This window comes from Neoarius graeffei, chromosome 3, assembly GCF_027579695.1.
Source record: "Neoarius graeffei isolate fNeoGra1 chromosome 3, fNeoGra1.pri, whole genome shotgun sequence".
Taxonomy (NCBI): domain Eukaryota; kingdom Metazoa; phylum Chordata; class Actinopteri; order Siluriformes; family Ariidae; genus Neoarius; species Neoarius graeffei.
This window is the reverse complement of record NC_083571.1, coordinates 65418378-65431435: the sequence shown is the minus strand read 5'-3', so window position 1 is coordinate 65431435 and position 13058 is coordinate 65418378. Positions and strand designations below refer to the sequence as shown.

At 44.2% G+C, this 13058-nt stretch overlaps 1 protein-coding gene across 5 annotated transcripts in view; it reads left to right on the top strand.

The window, feature by feature from the left end:
- The window catches only part of rtn4b (reticulon 4b), a 40691-nt gene that overhangs the window by 9965 nt on the left and 17668 nt on the right, over positions 1-13058 (top strand). The window contains exon 1 of one of the 5 annotated variants that reach the window (XM_060917154.1): positions 1964-2066. The exons of the other annotated variants lie outside the window; for them this stretch is intronic. Coding sequence (XP_060773137.1) covers positions 2051-2066 — 16 coding nt within the window. The 5' untranslated portion in view covers positions 1964-2050. Of the gene's footprint in view, positions 1-1963; positions 2067-13058 lie in introns of those variants that run through there. 5 annotated transcript variants of the gene reach the window in all.

The window sequence follows — 13058 nt, the reverse complement described above, 5'->3', positions numbered from 1 at the left end:
CCTTTGAGTCACCTGTTTAAAAAAAATTATCAGACAAGTTGTGGCTTAGTGCTAATACACACAGCAGTATTTTTCTTTGAAATATGCATAATTTTTTTACCTTGTAGTTTGGCTAGTTATATATTTACATATCTTTCCTAAGTTCATGTCCTGTATAAATGGAGAAGGTTAAAAATGACAACTGGAACTTGGTTGCTTTATTTTATTTTATATGAAGTTTTGTTTCACTTCTACATTCAGGGAAACAGGTTTGCTTTTTTTTTTCCTTTTCTTTTTTATATAAGGAACTGCATCAAATCGCACTTCATTTTGATTTGAGGACTACTCCTGGGGATGAGTTGGGGTTAGTTTATGGGTGTGTTTTTAAAAGGGAAGTGAAATGGAGCATCATAAACCATTTTATATCAAATTTGGGTTTTTTTAGATGGTTGTAGCATGCGTTCTCTAAACTCATCCAGATTTAATAGAATTTTTGTTTGGATTGATGATAAAGAAATTAATTTTATTTTTATCTAGAAATAGGCTTGTGGTTGTCAGTCTGGGCTTCAGGGACCACATAAAATCTGTGATGTCCATCCAGGCGGTCTTTTTCATTTTAGAATTTTGTTAAAATACTTATTAAATTGAGTGGTGGCTCAGTAGGTTAAGGCTCTGGGTTGCGGGTCAGGGGTTTGAGCCCTAGCACCGCCGAGTTACCAATGTTGGACAAGACATTTAAATCCCATCTCCATCAACTCCACACCAAAGTTGTAAAAAGAAGATATCATCTCTACTCCAGTGCCTTTTGGACTGCTTGGCTGTCGTGTTGTGAACGAAGTGTGATCATATAACTGCATGATGCAAGCATCCGGCTTCAGAGAAAATACAGACCGGGAAAAACTCCCTCCTCTTGTCAGTTTTGCGAAAGTTTAATCTCTGAAGACGTGTGTAAAAATGTACAGTATTCCAGACTCCCTCTGCTAAACTAATCCGATCTGAATCAGGCTCAAGATAACGTTTAGTTTCTTCAGTTACAAACCCAACTGACACTGATTTTAAATTGAATATGTCTCTTTTTAAACCACCTCAAAGAGACATTTTAAAACCAAATGGAGTATAATTAACGATCTCGGATCTTTTAATCCAGAAGGTGTATGATGTAATGTTTATCAGTACAATGCAATAAAAAAGAACATTTGCTGATAGTGTTTGTTGTGAAACTTGGTGACCTTTTGACTCCGATATTTTTAATTCTTAGTTTTCATGTGTGATTGTTTTAGATGCAGTATTTTACTATCCCATAATTTTAGGAGAATGTGTGAAAGCTCTTGGTGACTTTGTTTTTTTTTAAAAAATGTTTAGACATGGGCACGGTGGTGTAGTGGTTAGCGCTGTCTCCTCACAGCAAGAAGGTCCGGGTTCGAGCCCCGTGGCCGGCGAGGGCCTTCCTGTGCGGAGTTTGCATGTTCTCGCCGTGTCCGCGTGGGTTTCGTCCGAGTGCTCCGGTTTCCCCCACAGTCCAAAGACATGCAGGTTAGGTTAACTGGTGACTCTAAATTGAGCGTAGGTGTGAATGTGAGTGTGAATGGTTGTCTGTGTCTATGTGTCAGCCCTGTGATGACCTGGCGACTTGTCCAGGGTGTACCCCGCCTTTCGCCCGTAGTCAGCTGGGATAGGCTCCAGCTTGCCTGCGACCCTGTAGAACAGGATAAAGCGGCTACAGATAATGAGATGAGATGTTTAGACATGTATTACTGAAAGATTATTGCTTCAGATCAGAAAGGGAAAAATACAGCCCACTTCTGAACTATTTGTCCCTGGATTTTAATGAGTAGCCTTTTTGCGTGTTGTTGTTGATTGTGTGTGTGGATAATTAATCTGTGGACTCATTTGCTTCGAGGAAAAATAAAATCCTCAATTGAACCGAATGCTGCTTTTCTTGCCCCTCTTGTGTGAAACGAGCTTTTGTTGTACCACGTGAACGCGCGCCGAAGAGCAGGACGCGTGCGCGCGCTTCGTGCTCGCGCTCCCCCTCTCGGTCGCGCGCGTTGGTGCGGGCGGGCGGCGCAAGATGGACGCCAAACAGGGTCGGTGTTTCCTTTTATTTATTTTTTATTTTTCTTATTATTATTCTGCCTTTTCTGCATTTTTAAATTGACGTACGCTTGTTGGTGTTTGCTTAGGGATTGAAAAAACATTTTTGGTTTGTTTTGTTCGGTGGTTGGACGCCATTTTCACGGCTGTTTGTGCGCGCGAGGAGGTCGCAGTGTGCGCGTGTCTGTCTGTCTGTCTGTCGGTCGGTCGGTCGGTCGTCCATGTTGCAATGACAGCAAGTGTTCTGGAGGTCGGAAATAACCGCCTTGATGCATCACTGGTGGATGTGAATCTAAACGAAAATATGTCTTATATAATATTTTTAATAAATGGCATTGCGGTAATGGCGCGAGCTCGGTGCCTTTGCTGTCGTGCGCGCGCTATTTATAGAGCAGAGCACAGGCCGGTCGGTGCTTAACCATATGTAGGCAATCCAATGGGGAGGGGGACTCGAACCTACCCTCACCCTTAGTGCTGCCGTTGCAGCATGCAAACTCTGCGTGTGTGAGACACGATGCAATAATATTGATACTTTTTTTCCTGATCTATATAAAATAGTGTTTTATACTGTTCATTTCAGTTATTCTGTTTTTATTTATTGCATTGCCTGTTTGCACGTGGGTCAGAGAGGACTGAAGTTTCATCTGTGCTGTATATCGAGCATGTATAGCATATTTGACAAACTTGACTTAATATGAAGGCACCTGGCTTTCATTCCAGTGTTTCAAGCCATAATATCAGTGTTGCTGTTTTTGTATTTATTTCTCTTCTGCACCTTACTGTGTTTAAGAGCTTCAATAGAGAAACCGGACAGACATTTACATATTGAACACCAAAAAAAAAAAATTACGGACCTAAATTTGCTCCACTGCTGAGTCACTCACTGAGGGAGTTGATTAATGCATTTGTACATTTATGCTTTTAATGTTGCGTCATTTAAGGCTGACTTAAAGCAGATACGCAGACCCTTTTTATTTTTAAGTACATTTCTGAGTGGATATTATCTCCATCCTTGACTCTTGTATGCTGCATAAATGGGAATTTTTAAAAAATATATATTTTTGAGAGTTAAAATCGACCACAAAGTTGGGATTCAAGCTGAGCCAGTCAGGCCTGAGTGCGTGACGTCGCAGCAGGAACCGGTTTTAAGGCTGAGGCCTTTTACAGCTATTGAGGTATTTCACTCACGTGACCAAGTCATGTGATGCTGCCATTTTGGACGGCACGGCTCGAATCAGTTTGAATGCGAGGAAGGCGACAAACGAAAAACATAAAAGAAAAAGGAGCGAGATGCAGAAAACGCCTTCACTATCCAGCGACGTAGGGCATTTACAGGGTGAGCAGAGGGAGAGGTATTTGCAAAAATTGAGGTTAGCAGGCTTAGAGAACGATGTTTACCTGCTTCCACCAGGATTGTTCACTGACAGCTAAGATTTGTTCACATTTTCATTTACTTACGGTCCTCAGGATAAACAAAATGTTATTAAATGTCATTGAAATAACTTCTTAGTCTGTTGAGACATGGCCCGTTATAAGTTTTTCCTTTACTGTATTTACTAGTTTACTGAGCGCTGCTCCGGGGCTGGCTGGCCGGCTAGCTAGCGCTGCTCCGGGGCTGGCTGGCCGGCTAGCTAGCGCTGCTCCGGGGCTGGCTGGCTCAGTAAACTAGTAAATCCAGTAAAGGAAAAACTTGAGACTGAAAGGTTTTAACAGTCATCCAAATGACTGAACGTAAACATTGCTACAGTAACGTACTAGCTACTGTTGTTGACATTAGCTAGCTTGCCGTCCAAAATGGCGGACACCGGGGCGTCACGTGACCCTGTGACGTCAGGTGAAATACCTCAATAGGCCAAAGTCTCATCTCATTATCTGTAGCTGCTTTATCCTGTTCTACAGGGTTGCAGGCAAGCTGGAGCCTATCCCAGCTGACTATGGGCGAAAGGCGGGGTACACCCTGGACAAGTCGCCAGGTCATCACAGGGCCGACACATAGACAACCATTCACACTCACATTCACACCTACGGTCAATTTAGAGTCACCAGTTAACCTAACCTGCATGTCTTTGGACTGTGGGGGAAACGGACGTGGGGAGAACATGCAAACTCCACACAGAAAGGCCCTCGCTGGCCACGGGGCTCGAACCCGGACCTTCTTGCTGTGAGGCGACAGCGCTAACCACTACACCACCGTGCGGCCCCTAGACCAAAGTCATATAAATAAAAATTTATGGTGGAAGTAAGAAATACCGTTACCGACTTGCTCAACTAAGACTGATTTGACTTCATTGATTGTGGGTTGACTTTCATTGAAACAGGATAGGTGTTATAACTTATGCAACATGCATGTACATGCATGCATTTTCACTGATAAAACATAAGGCTAATTAAATAATCAGATGAACTGAGACAATCACATTCTGAAGCAAATTAAATAATCTTATGGACCACTTGCATGTGACGTCACAGCCGATCCAGATTGTAAACAGATGCCATCTTGTCGGTCAAATGGCATATTTCCGCCTTCTACTTCTGGTTCCACTTCTGCTTCTACTTCTACCTTTTCTTCTGGAAAACTCTAGTTTTCACTGACGTCACGGCATTCCGGGGAACGCCCCCCAGCTGCCATCTTGGGGGGCAAACAAAACGGACCATCGCCACTACCGGCTACGTTATCTTGGACGAATTTATGAAGTTATATAGTCAGTTTTCTAAAATAAAGATCAATGTCAGCAGAATCAAGCAAACAGAAGTATATCGATACATTAGACGACATCTCATGACAACGGTATGCAGCCAAACTGGCCTTGATTGGGGGAATTGACCCCTACGAAGTGGACAAATGCCGCTTTTCCACTACAAACGCGGCTGAGCCGTGCCGAGTCGAGCTGAGTCGGGCTGAGCGGGGCTGTTGGAGTTGCATTTCGACTACAACCGCGCTGAACCGTGCTGGCTGGAAGTGGGTGGACACATTGGGTGGAGTTAGCGAAAGTGGGTGGACGTCAGGTGATGTCGTTAAGCAGCGCAAACAGTGACATCAGTGACAGTGGCGGAACAAGTCAGAGCCGGGCCGGGGGCGGGGCAAATGACCGGGCCCTTTATTAAAGCTTATCATAACATCATTTTAGGCTACAAAATGTCCGCAACTGCGGTGTTTACCAATTTCAACACTACCGGGTGCAACTATGTTATTTAGTACATCAAGTCCTTCAAACGAACATGTAACTCAGAAACAAAAAACATTAGGATACTGTACATGGCTCATAATAAAACATCAATAGCCTATACTGCGCACATTATTTGAAGGGCATACGAATGAGCGCTCAGAGGTTGCAACGCTGACAGAAGAGTCAGAAATAAAAGGAGGGCGGTGCAAACCTCACTGAATGCACTGTGTTTACCAATTTCAACACTCCGGGGTGCAACTATGTTAGTTTGTACATTAAGTCCTTCAAACGAACATGTAACTCAAACAAAAAAACATTAGGCGACATACTGTACATGGCTCATAATAAAACATCAATAGCCTACTGCGCGCATTATTTGAAGGGCATACGGCGAGCCTTGCGCTCCGCGAACTCGTCCACGATGCTCTGTATGTCACTGATTCAGTGATCTTTTAAGCGGTAGTCTCACGACCCGAATAGTAAACAATAAACATGGAGGACATGGAGTCGTTAGTGTGGCTGGTCTTGGTGCTGTGGCTTGTTGTCACCGACAACGCGGACAGATACTGGCAAGAGCGTATAGATGAGGCGAGGCGCATAAGGCTTCAGAAATTCTCGTAATTCATAATTATTCTTCTTCCGGGTTTGCGGTGTTTACAGATCCCAGCGCGCTCGCGGGGCGTGTGTGGGCATGTGAGGACACGCCTCCTCACCAATCAGTGCACAGGGGAGTGTCTGCTCACGCCCCCAACCTCAGTCGGCACGGTTTGGCTCGCTTCAGCCCCACTCCAAAACGGTGCGAGTTTTAGGGGCTAAGCAGGGCTGAAACGAGCGGAGTCGTGCTGGTTTTTGGTAGTCGAAACGCGAGCCGTGTCGGGCTGAAGTGAGCTGAAGCGAGCTGAAGTGAGCTGAAAAAGGGTAGTGGAAAAGGGCCAAAAGATGCATTTTCAAGTGACTATGCAGGGCTGCCAAAGCCTGAAACTGCCAAAGCCTGCTCCAAAGCCTGAAACTGACTTCATCAAACTTTAAAGGCTGTCTGATATATACAACTTTATATATTCACAGCGCGCCTTTTGGCGGATGCCGCCTGAATCGCGCAGATCCGATTATTTATTTATTATTTTGGGGGGGGGGGGCGTTAGAGTGTCTGATTATAATTTCAAAGTAAATTCTGTATTAAAATTACTAAATAAGCAAATCTGTTACAGTCCATGAAACAGGAAGTATAAGGATGAGAAAAAAACAGTTTAAATCGGGAAGCTGCGCACATATGCGCAGTCCTGCACACTGCTCTGGCTGCGCAAATGTGTGCAGCTTTCCGATTTAAACTGATTTTTTTTTTCATCCTTATACTTCCTGTTTCATGGACTGTAATGGATTTGCTTATTTAGTAATTTTAATACAGAATTTACTTTGAAATTATAATCAGACACTCCAACGCCCCCCCCCCCCCCAAAAAACCCCCCAGATCTGCGCAATTCAGGCGGCATCCGCCAAAAGGCGCGCTGTTTGCATCCCAAACACAAATCAAATCATACAGAATAGACCTAAAATGTTTTTCAAAAATGACCCTTGCGTGAGTGAAGTGACAATTTTCAAATAGAAACGTGACAAACGAGCGATATTAAGTGTACATTACAATGTAAACGTACACTCAGCGGTTCCAGTTAGGCATTCTCCAGAGATTGTTCACATGATGTTTTGGTTTCCAAAAACAAACTTAAACACAATTGATTGTTTATTTAAACAACTTACCACTTATAAAATGATCGGAGCAGACTTTGCTGTGTTTGGAAGGCTGATAATCTTTGCGGTTGATTCTCGCAAGCCATAGATTTCTCCTTTGTATGCTGAGTTTGTTTGCTCGCCTTCGTGCTCCCATACAGTGGGAATTCCATAAAAGCTCCACTTGACTTCATCATCTGACCTATTACGACAGCCGTGAATACAACAGGTGTGCACCATTGCTAGCTTTAAATAGCCTGCTTGGGTTCTTTTGAAGACTTTGTACTCGCGCGTTACAGTGTGTGCTCAGTCACCCGTATGGTAAGCTTGACCCGCAAGATGGCCGCCACTAGGAAATCCCTGACTCTGTGACGTCATGTGAAAACTATATCTATATACAATTCTACTACAACGTCAACTCCACTGAAAATCAATAAAACATAAGATGAGTGGAATCCTGTGTCCAAGTCCTTCCCTTTCAAGTGTGGGAAACCCATGATGCTCACATACACTTGACAGTAGGCTGCCATGGGACCCTGACAGGTGTGCAAAATGGATTGCTGCTATCAGGTATACCATATATACAGTAATAGTGATAGACTACTGATACTTGATCTAACTGATGATATAAAATATTCAGCCATAATAGTGGATATGGCAGCGCATGATGGGGATGCTGCGGCTACAAGCTCTCCCTACCTGTGCACGTTTTTTTTGTGTGTATTTTTGCGTGTTGTTCGTCTGTACCGGACTTCAATATCCACTATAACCGTATGGACTTGCTGAACATTGGTTTCCAGCAGAAAATGACGGTTTGTAGCGATTTCCATCGCATCCACAACATTCCGGACGAGATAGCGAGACCAGCGTGGTCTTCGTGAATTATCGGGTCTGGCAGGCGAAGAAGGCGGCGTCGGGAGAGGAAGCAAAAGGAAGGCTGCAGGGCCGGCCTGTTGACTAAGTTCAGAAAACAGCCACTCAAACCTCCACTGCCAAGCCTCTACCTCTCCAACGTCAGATCCATGGTAAACAAGACGGACGATTTGGAATTACAGCTGGAATTACCTTATTCTATTCTATAATCGGCTGGTCAGTGCTATACTAGATACTACTGATTTATATCTAGTATCAGTACTAGTACTCAATACTTAAGTGACTTACCCGTCCAATGAGGATTATTTTCTTGTTTACAAGATGCCACATCTGAGGGGGGCTGACAAATCCTGAATTTCTGTAAAGATAACTGTCAAGAGATTTATAAGCATGCGGTGCTTCACCACTGAACAGCGAGGGGAAAGTGAATGAGGTAATTATACACATCTGGGTATTCCACCTCTGGCAGTTCAATATCCACTGACACGGTCGTGAAAACTACGTCCGGTAATCGATAAGGGTCACTAATCTGTAGGTCGTTTATTTTAGACATATATCTAGTTATCTGTTCATTAGAAAAATGAGCCGTGTAGTCCGTCGGTTGAAATTGATCCATTTTGTACACGAGTGCAGCAGTATTCAGCTGTGTTGTTGACCGACAAGATGGCGGCTGTTTACATTCCGGTCATGTGACTGCAAGAGGTCTATACTGGTATCTTCAGTGACCTCCCCACGGTTGTTGCTAAAACCGGTGACATCCCATTCCGTCCCGGGTTTTAGTAATTGCCTGAGCCGAGCAGTAATGGCGGCATACTCAGTATGGAGAATAAGTGGACCAGCAGTCTGATTTTCACACAGTCTGATTTTTCACACCATACAAATTACATGTATTAATCTAAATGCAGGTAAACAACTTTTGTATCCAAATGAGTCAGCGCTTACCCATCTGTGTTCTCGCTTCATGAAGGCCGATCTTGTGGCCGATTGTTTTGAAACAGTCTGACTTTCAGTTGCTTCTTCCACGTAAGGGCGAGATGGCAGCAATATCCAGGGGAGAAAATCAGACTGCTGGTCCACTCATTCTCCATACTGAGTATGCCGCCATTACTGCTTGGCTCGGGCAATTAATAAAACCCGGGACGGAATGGGATGTCACCGGTTTTAGCAACAACCGTGGGGAGGTCACTGCCCGAGCAATATGTTCTGTCCTGGGTTTTACCAACAACCCTCGCACTGGTGCAACTTTAAACTCACTTTCCTTTAAAAAAAAAAAGCTTTCCTTTTCTTGTAGTTTTATTTAATTGTTGGTACTGCACCCTCTTTCAATACGGGCTTATAGCCAACACTCCTCAACAGATCAGAGGTTTTGTACGAGTCTTCAGTAAAATGTGCAGAGCAGAGGAGAGACCACTTCATAGGCACCCAATGTGCCCGTGAACAACTCGCAAAATGCTTCCAAATCTTTACAGTTTGAACATTCTTGGGCCATGAACGCAACATAAATCCATCTTTTGTCATGTTGCTGGCACATCTACGTGGCATGGAGATAAATTGGCTCAAAATGGAGGATCAGAGTTGCAGTCAGATGTGTTTTAGTATGGATCCTTTTCACGTGACGTCACGACAAACGCGGCCACCATTTTGGACGTGTACTACCAGTAGTTTACCACAGCCAGCATTGAGGAACGGCAGCAAAGAAAGTTTTTACTTTCAGCAAGACTTCCATCATGCCACTATATTGTTGTGCACCTGGATGTAGTAACCATCAACAAACAAGGCAAGGGTTGTTATTTTATCGGATCCCGACTGAGAAGATGGATAGCGGCCATTAACAGGAAAAATTGGCAGCCCTCGGCATACCAACGCTTGTGTAGTGACCACTTTGTTGGAGGTAAGACGAATAAAATTAGCCAGAAAAGGCATTACATTGCTGTTAACATTTTGTGGCGGCGAGTGTGTAACCAAATAGGCTAAAATAACCCATTGTAACCTCTTTGTTCTTCTGTAGTAGCTATTGTTGACTAGCTAATGTCAACAACATAGTAGCTAGTATGTTACTGCAGCAATGTTTACGTTCAGTCATTTGGATGACTGTTAAAACCTTTCAGTCTCAAGTTTTTCCTTTACTGTATTTACTAGTTTACTGTAATTATGATCCGGCAGCTATTTACACTGGATCCAGTGTAAATAGCTGCCAGAGCCAACGTCCGAGGTTCCGGAGCGCGCTCCGGCTTGCTCCCCCTCAAATTAAGCAGCGCGCGCCGGCTTGCTCCCGGAGTGCTCCGGCCGAGGTTCCCCTCAAACTAAGCAGCGCGCGCCAGCTTGCTCCGGAGTGCTCCGGCCGAGGTTGCCCTCAAATTAAGCAGCGCGCGCCGGCTTGCTCCGGAGTGCTCCGGCCGAGGTTGCCCTCAAATTAAGCAGCGCGCGCCGGCTTGCTCCGGAGTGCTCCGGCCGAGGTTGCCCTCAAATTAAGCAGCACGCGCCGGCTTGCTCCGGAACCTCGGCCGGAGCACTCCTGGAGCAAGCCGGCAGTGAACAATCCTGGTGGAAGCAGGTAAACGTCGTTCTCTAAGCCTGCTAACCTCAATTTTTGCAAATACCTCTCCCTCTGCTCGCCCTGTAAATGCCCTACGTCGCTGGATAGTGAAGGTATTTTCTGCATCTCGCTCCTTTTTCTTTTATGTTTTTCGTTTGTCGCCTTCCTCGCATTCAAACTGATTCGAGCCGAAGTCCACTACATGTCCAAAATGGCGGTCGCGTTTACGAAGGTCACGTGACTGAAAAGGGTCTATAGCGGAAATGGCGATGAGACCGATAGACTTCCTGCCGTGACGTTACGGATGTCAAGGTCATTCACTCAGACTGCTACCTATATAAATCACTTTAATCATAAAAATTGCTATATTAGTTTTATTGTTAATGCTTAAAACTATTCCTATGCCATTCTTGAGGTCTCGAGGTATTTATAAACAAAAATGAGGCCATGGTTCTGCATATATGCTTTAAGGATGCAGTAGTCCTATTTTTTTTTTTTAATAAAATTTCATACTTGTACAAATAACCTGGAAGTTAACTCAAAACATGATTAAAATATAAAGGATGATGCTATGGCCTCAGCACAAGCATATTAAAGACAGGGTAAGCATTTTTGTTGTGTTTCTTGAAATTATTATTATTTTATATGGGGCGGCACGGTGGTGTAGTGGTTAGCGCTGTCGCCTCACAGCAAGAAGGTCCGGGTTCGAGCCCCGTGGCCGGCGAGGGCCTTTCTGTGCAGAGTTTGCATGTTCTCCCCGTGTGCGCGTGGGTTTCCTCCGGGTGCTCCGGTTTCCCCCACAGTCCAAAGACATGCAGGTTAGGTTAACTGGTGACTCTAAATTGACCGTAGGTGTGAGTGTGAATGGTTGTCTGTGTCTATGTGTCAGCCCTGTGATGACCTGGCGACTTGTCCAGGGTGTACCCCGCCTTTCGCCCGTAGTCAGCTGGGATGGGCTCCAGCTTGCCTGCGACCCTGTAGAAGGATAAAGCGGCTAGAAATAATGAGATGAGGATGATGTATACCATCTGTGCTCTCCTTGCAGATGACTGCGAGTCTTTCACAAGGCTATGCAGAGATCTTGCTAAAGCGAGTGAGTGAGTCAACAGCTGTGAGCGCTAACAAGAGCCATATTTTATGTTCATTATGATAGTTAAATGTTCTCTTACGTTGCAAATCGGACATGAGCGAGTTGGATAACATGATGCGCTGTGCTCCTACCCACAACTTGCTCTTTCGTGGACTCGTCCTCCAGAAGTAACTAGGCAGTGTGTGTTCATGTGTTTTGGAGGGAGGGTTGAAGTGGGAATTTTCGGTTGAATATTTTCCAAATCTAGTGTATGCTTGCTGGGTTCTCCAAAATTACCTTCCCTAGCTTTAAAGGGTTGAGAGAACTCCATTTGGAAACCTGATTGGTCCAGAAGGTGTGTCCGTCCCCCCAGTCAGTCAGTTTATGGACACTGCTCTGCAGGCTACTATAGATTGTAGGGGTGGAGCTTTGTTAACATGATGTAAATCATGGGTGGGATCAAGGAGTAAAAATTCTCATCTCATTATCTCTAGCCACTAGGGTTGGGCGGTATCCAAATTGATACCTTTTAAACTGTCTCTGTGTTTTCCCGGGGTATACGGTATTACCGAGAAAAAAAATATTTTGTTTCGGCCTACTGTGTAACGTGCGCCTATACCGGCGGACCTTGTCCAGACCTGCGCCTATGCCTCAAATGTACTATTTAAAAGCAGCATAGCGAATTGTGTGCATTGTGGTATGGATTAAGCAGCAAAGCGAATTTTGTGCATTGATGAATGGATTAAGAGATATTTCAAAGCATCACGCAACTCTTCCTTCATCTTGAAAATAGCATTCAACTGTCGTTTACACATGTCTGCGTTGAAACGCCATTTGCAGCACTATTTCACCTACTCCATCAAAAAAAAGTACACGATGAGCAGGATCATACCCTTTCAAGCATGGGAAATAAAAAAAAGAAAAGAAAAAGAATCAACCAACACCCAAGTCCGTTTAGACTGCGCGATAAACCATTCAGCGCAAATGAGGTGAACCTAATTCAAATGCGTGATAGCTGCACAAGGCAAAATCATATGGGCCCACGTCATGCCATGGCGGGGAAATTAATAATCAAATGGCCTTACCTTGCTTAAAACGTTGTCTTGATCTAACATAACTTGTTCCCCTCTCGCGCCGTGACCGTCTTCTTACATACTTTACACACAGCTTCATCTGTGTTTGCTGGCTCTCCCTTTTCGTTTGGTTTGAAACCAAAATACTGCCACACTGCCGATGTGGGTTGTTTTTTTTTTTTGCCACTAACTCGTTATCTTGACTTGCCATCTTTCAACCGCGGTCTCAGTCTCTTGCGAAGCTTTCTGTCAGACTCCAAATGTCACGCAGGGTTGCCATGGTAACGACATAAACAACCCTGCACGCGGTGAGAACTTCTTTAGGAAATTGATAGAATTAGTGAAAATACGATCACACAGTTATTCGGGATGATCTTCAATTTATTATTTTATATTATGACCTCATGTACTCCATATTTATTTAGATATTATATATATTTTTTTTAAATGACGGTAATGAGACCGATACCGTTGGTACTTTTGGATACCTCGGGATACCTTCTTACCGTAATACCGCCCAACCCTACTAGCCACTTTATCCT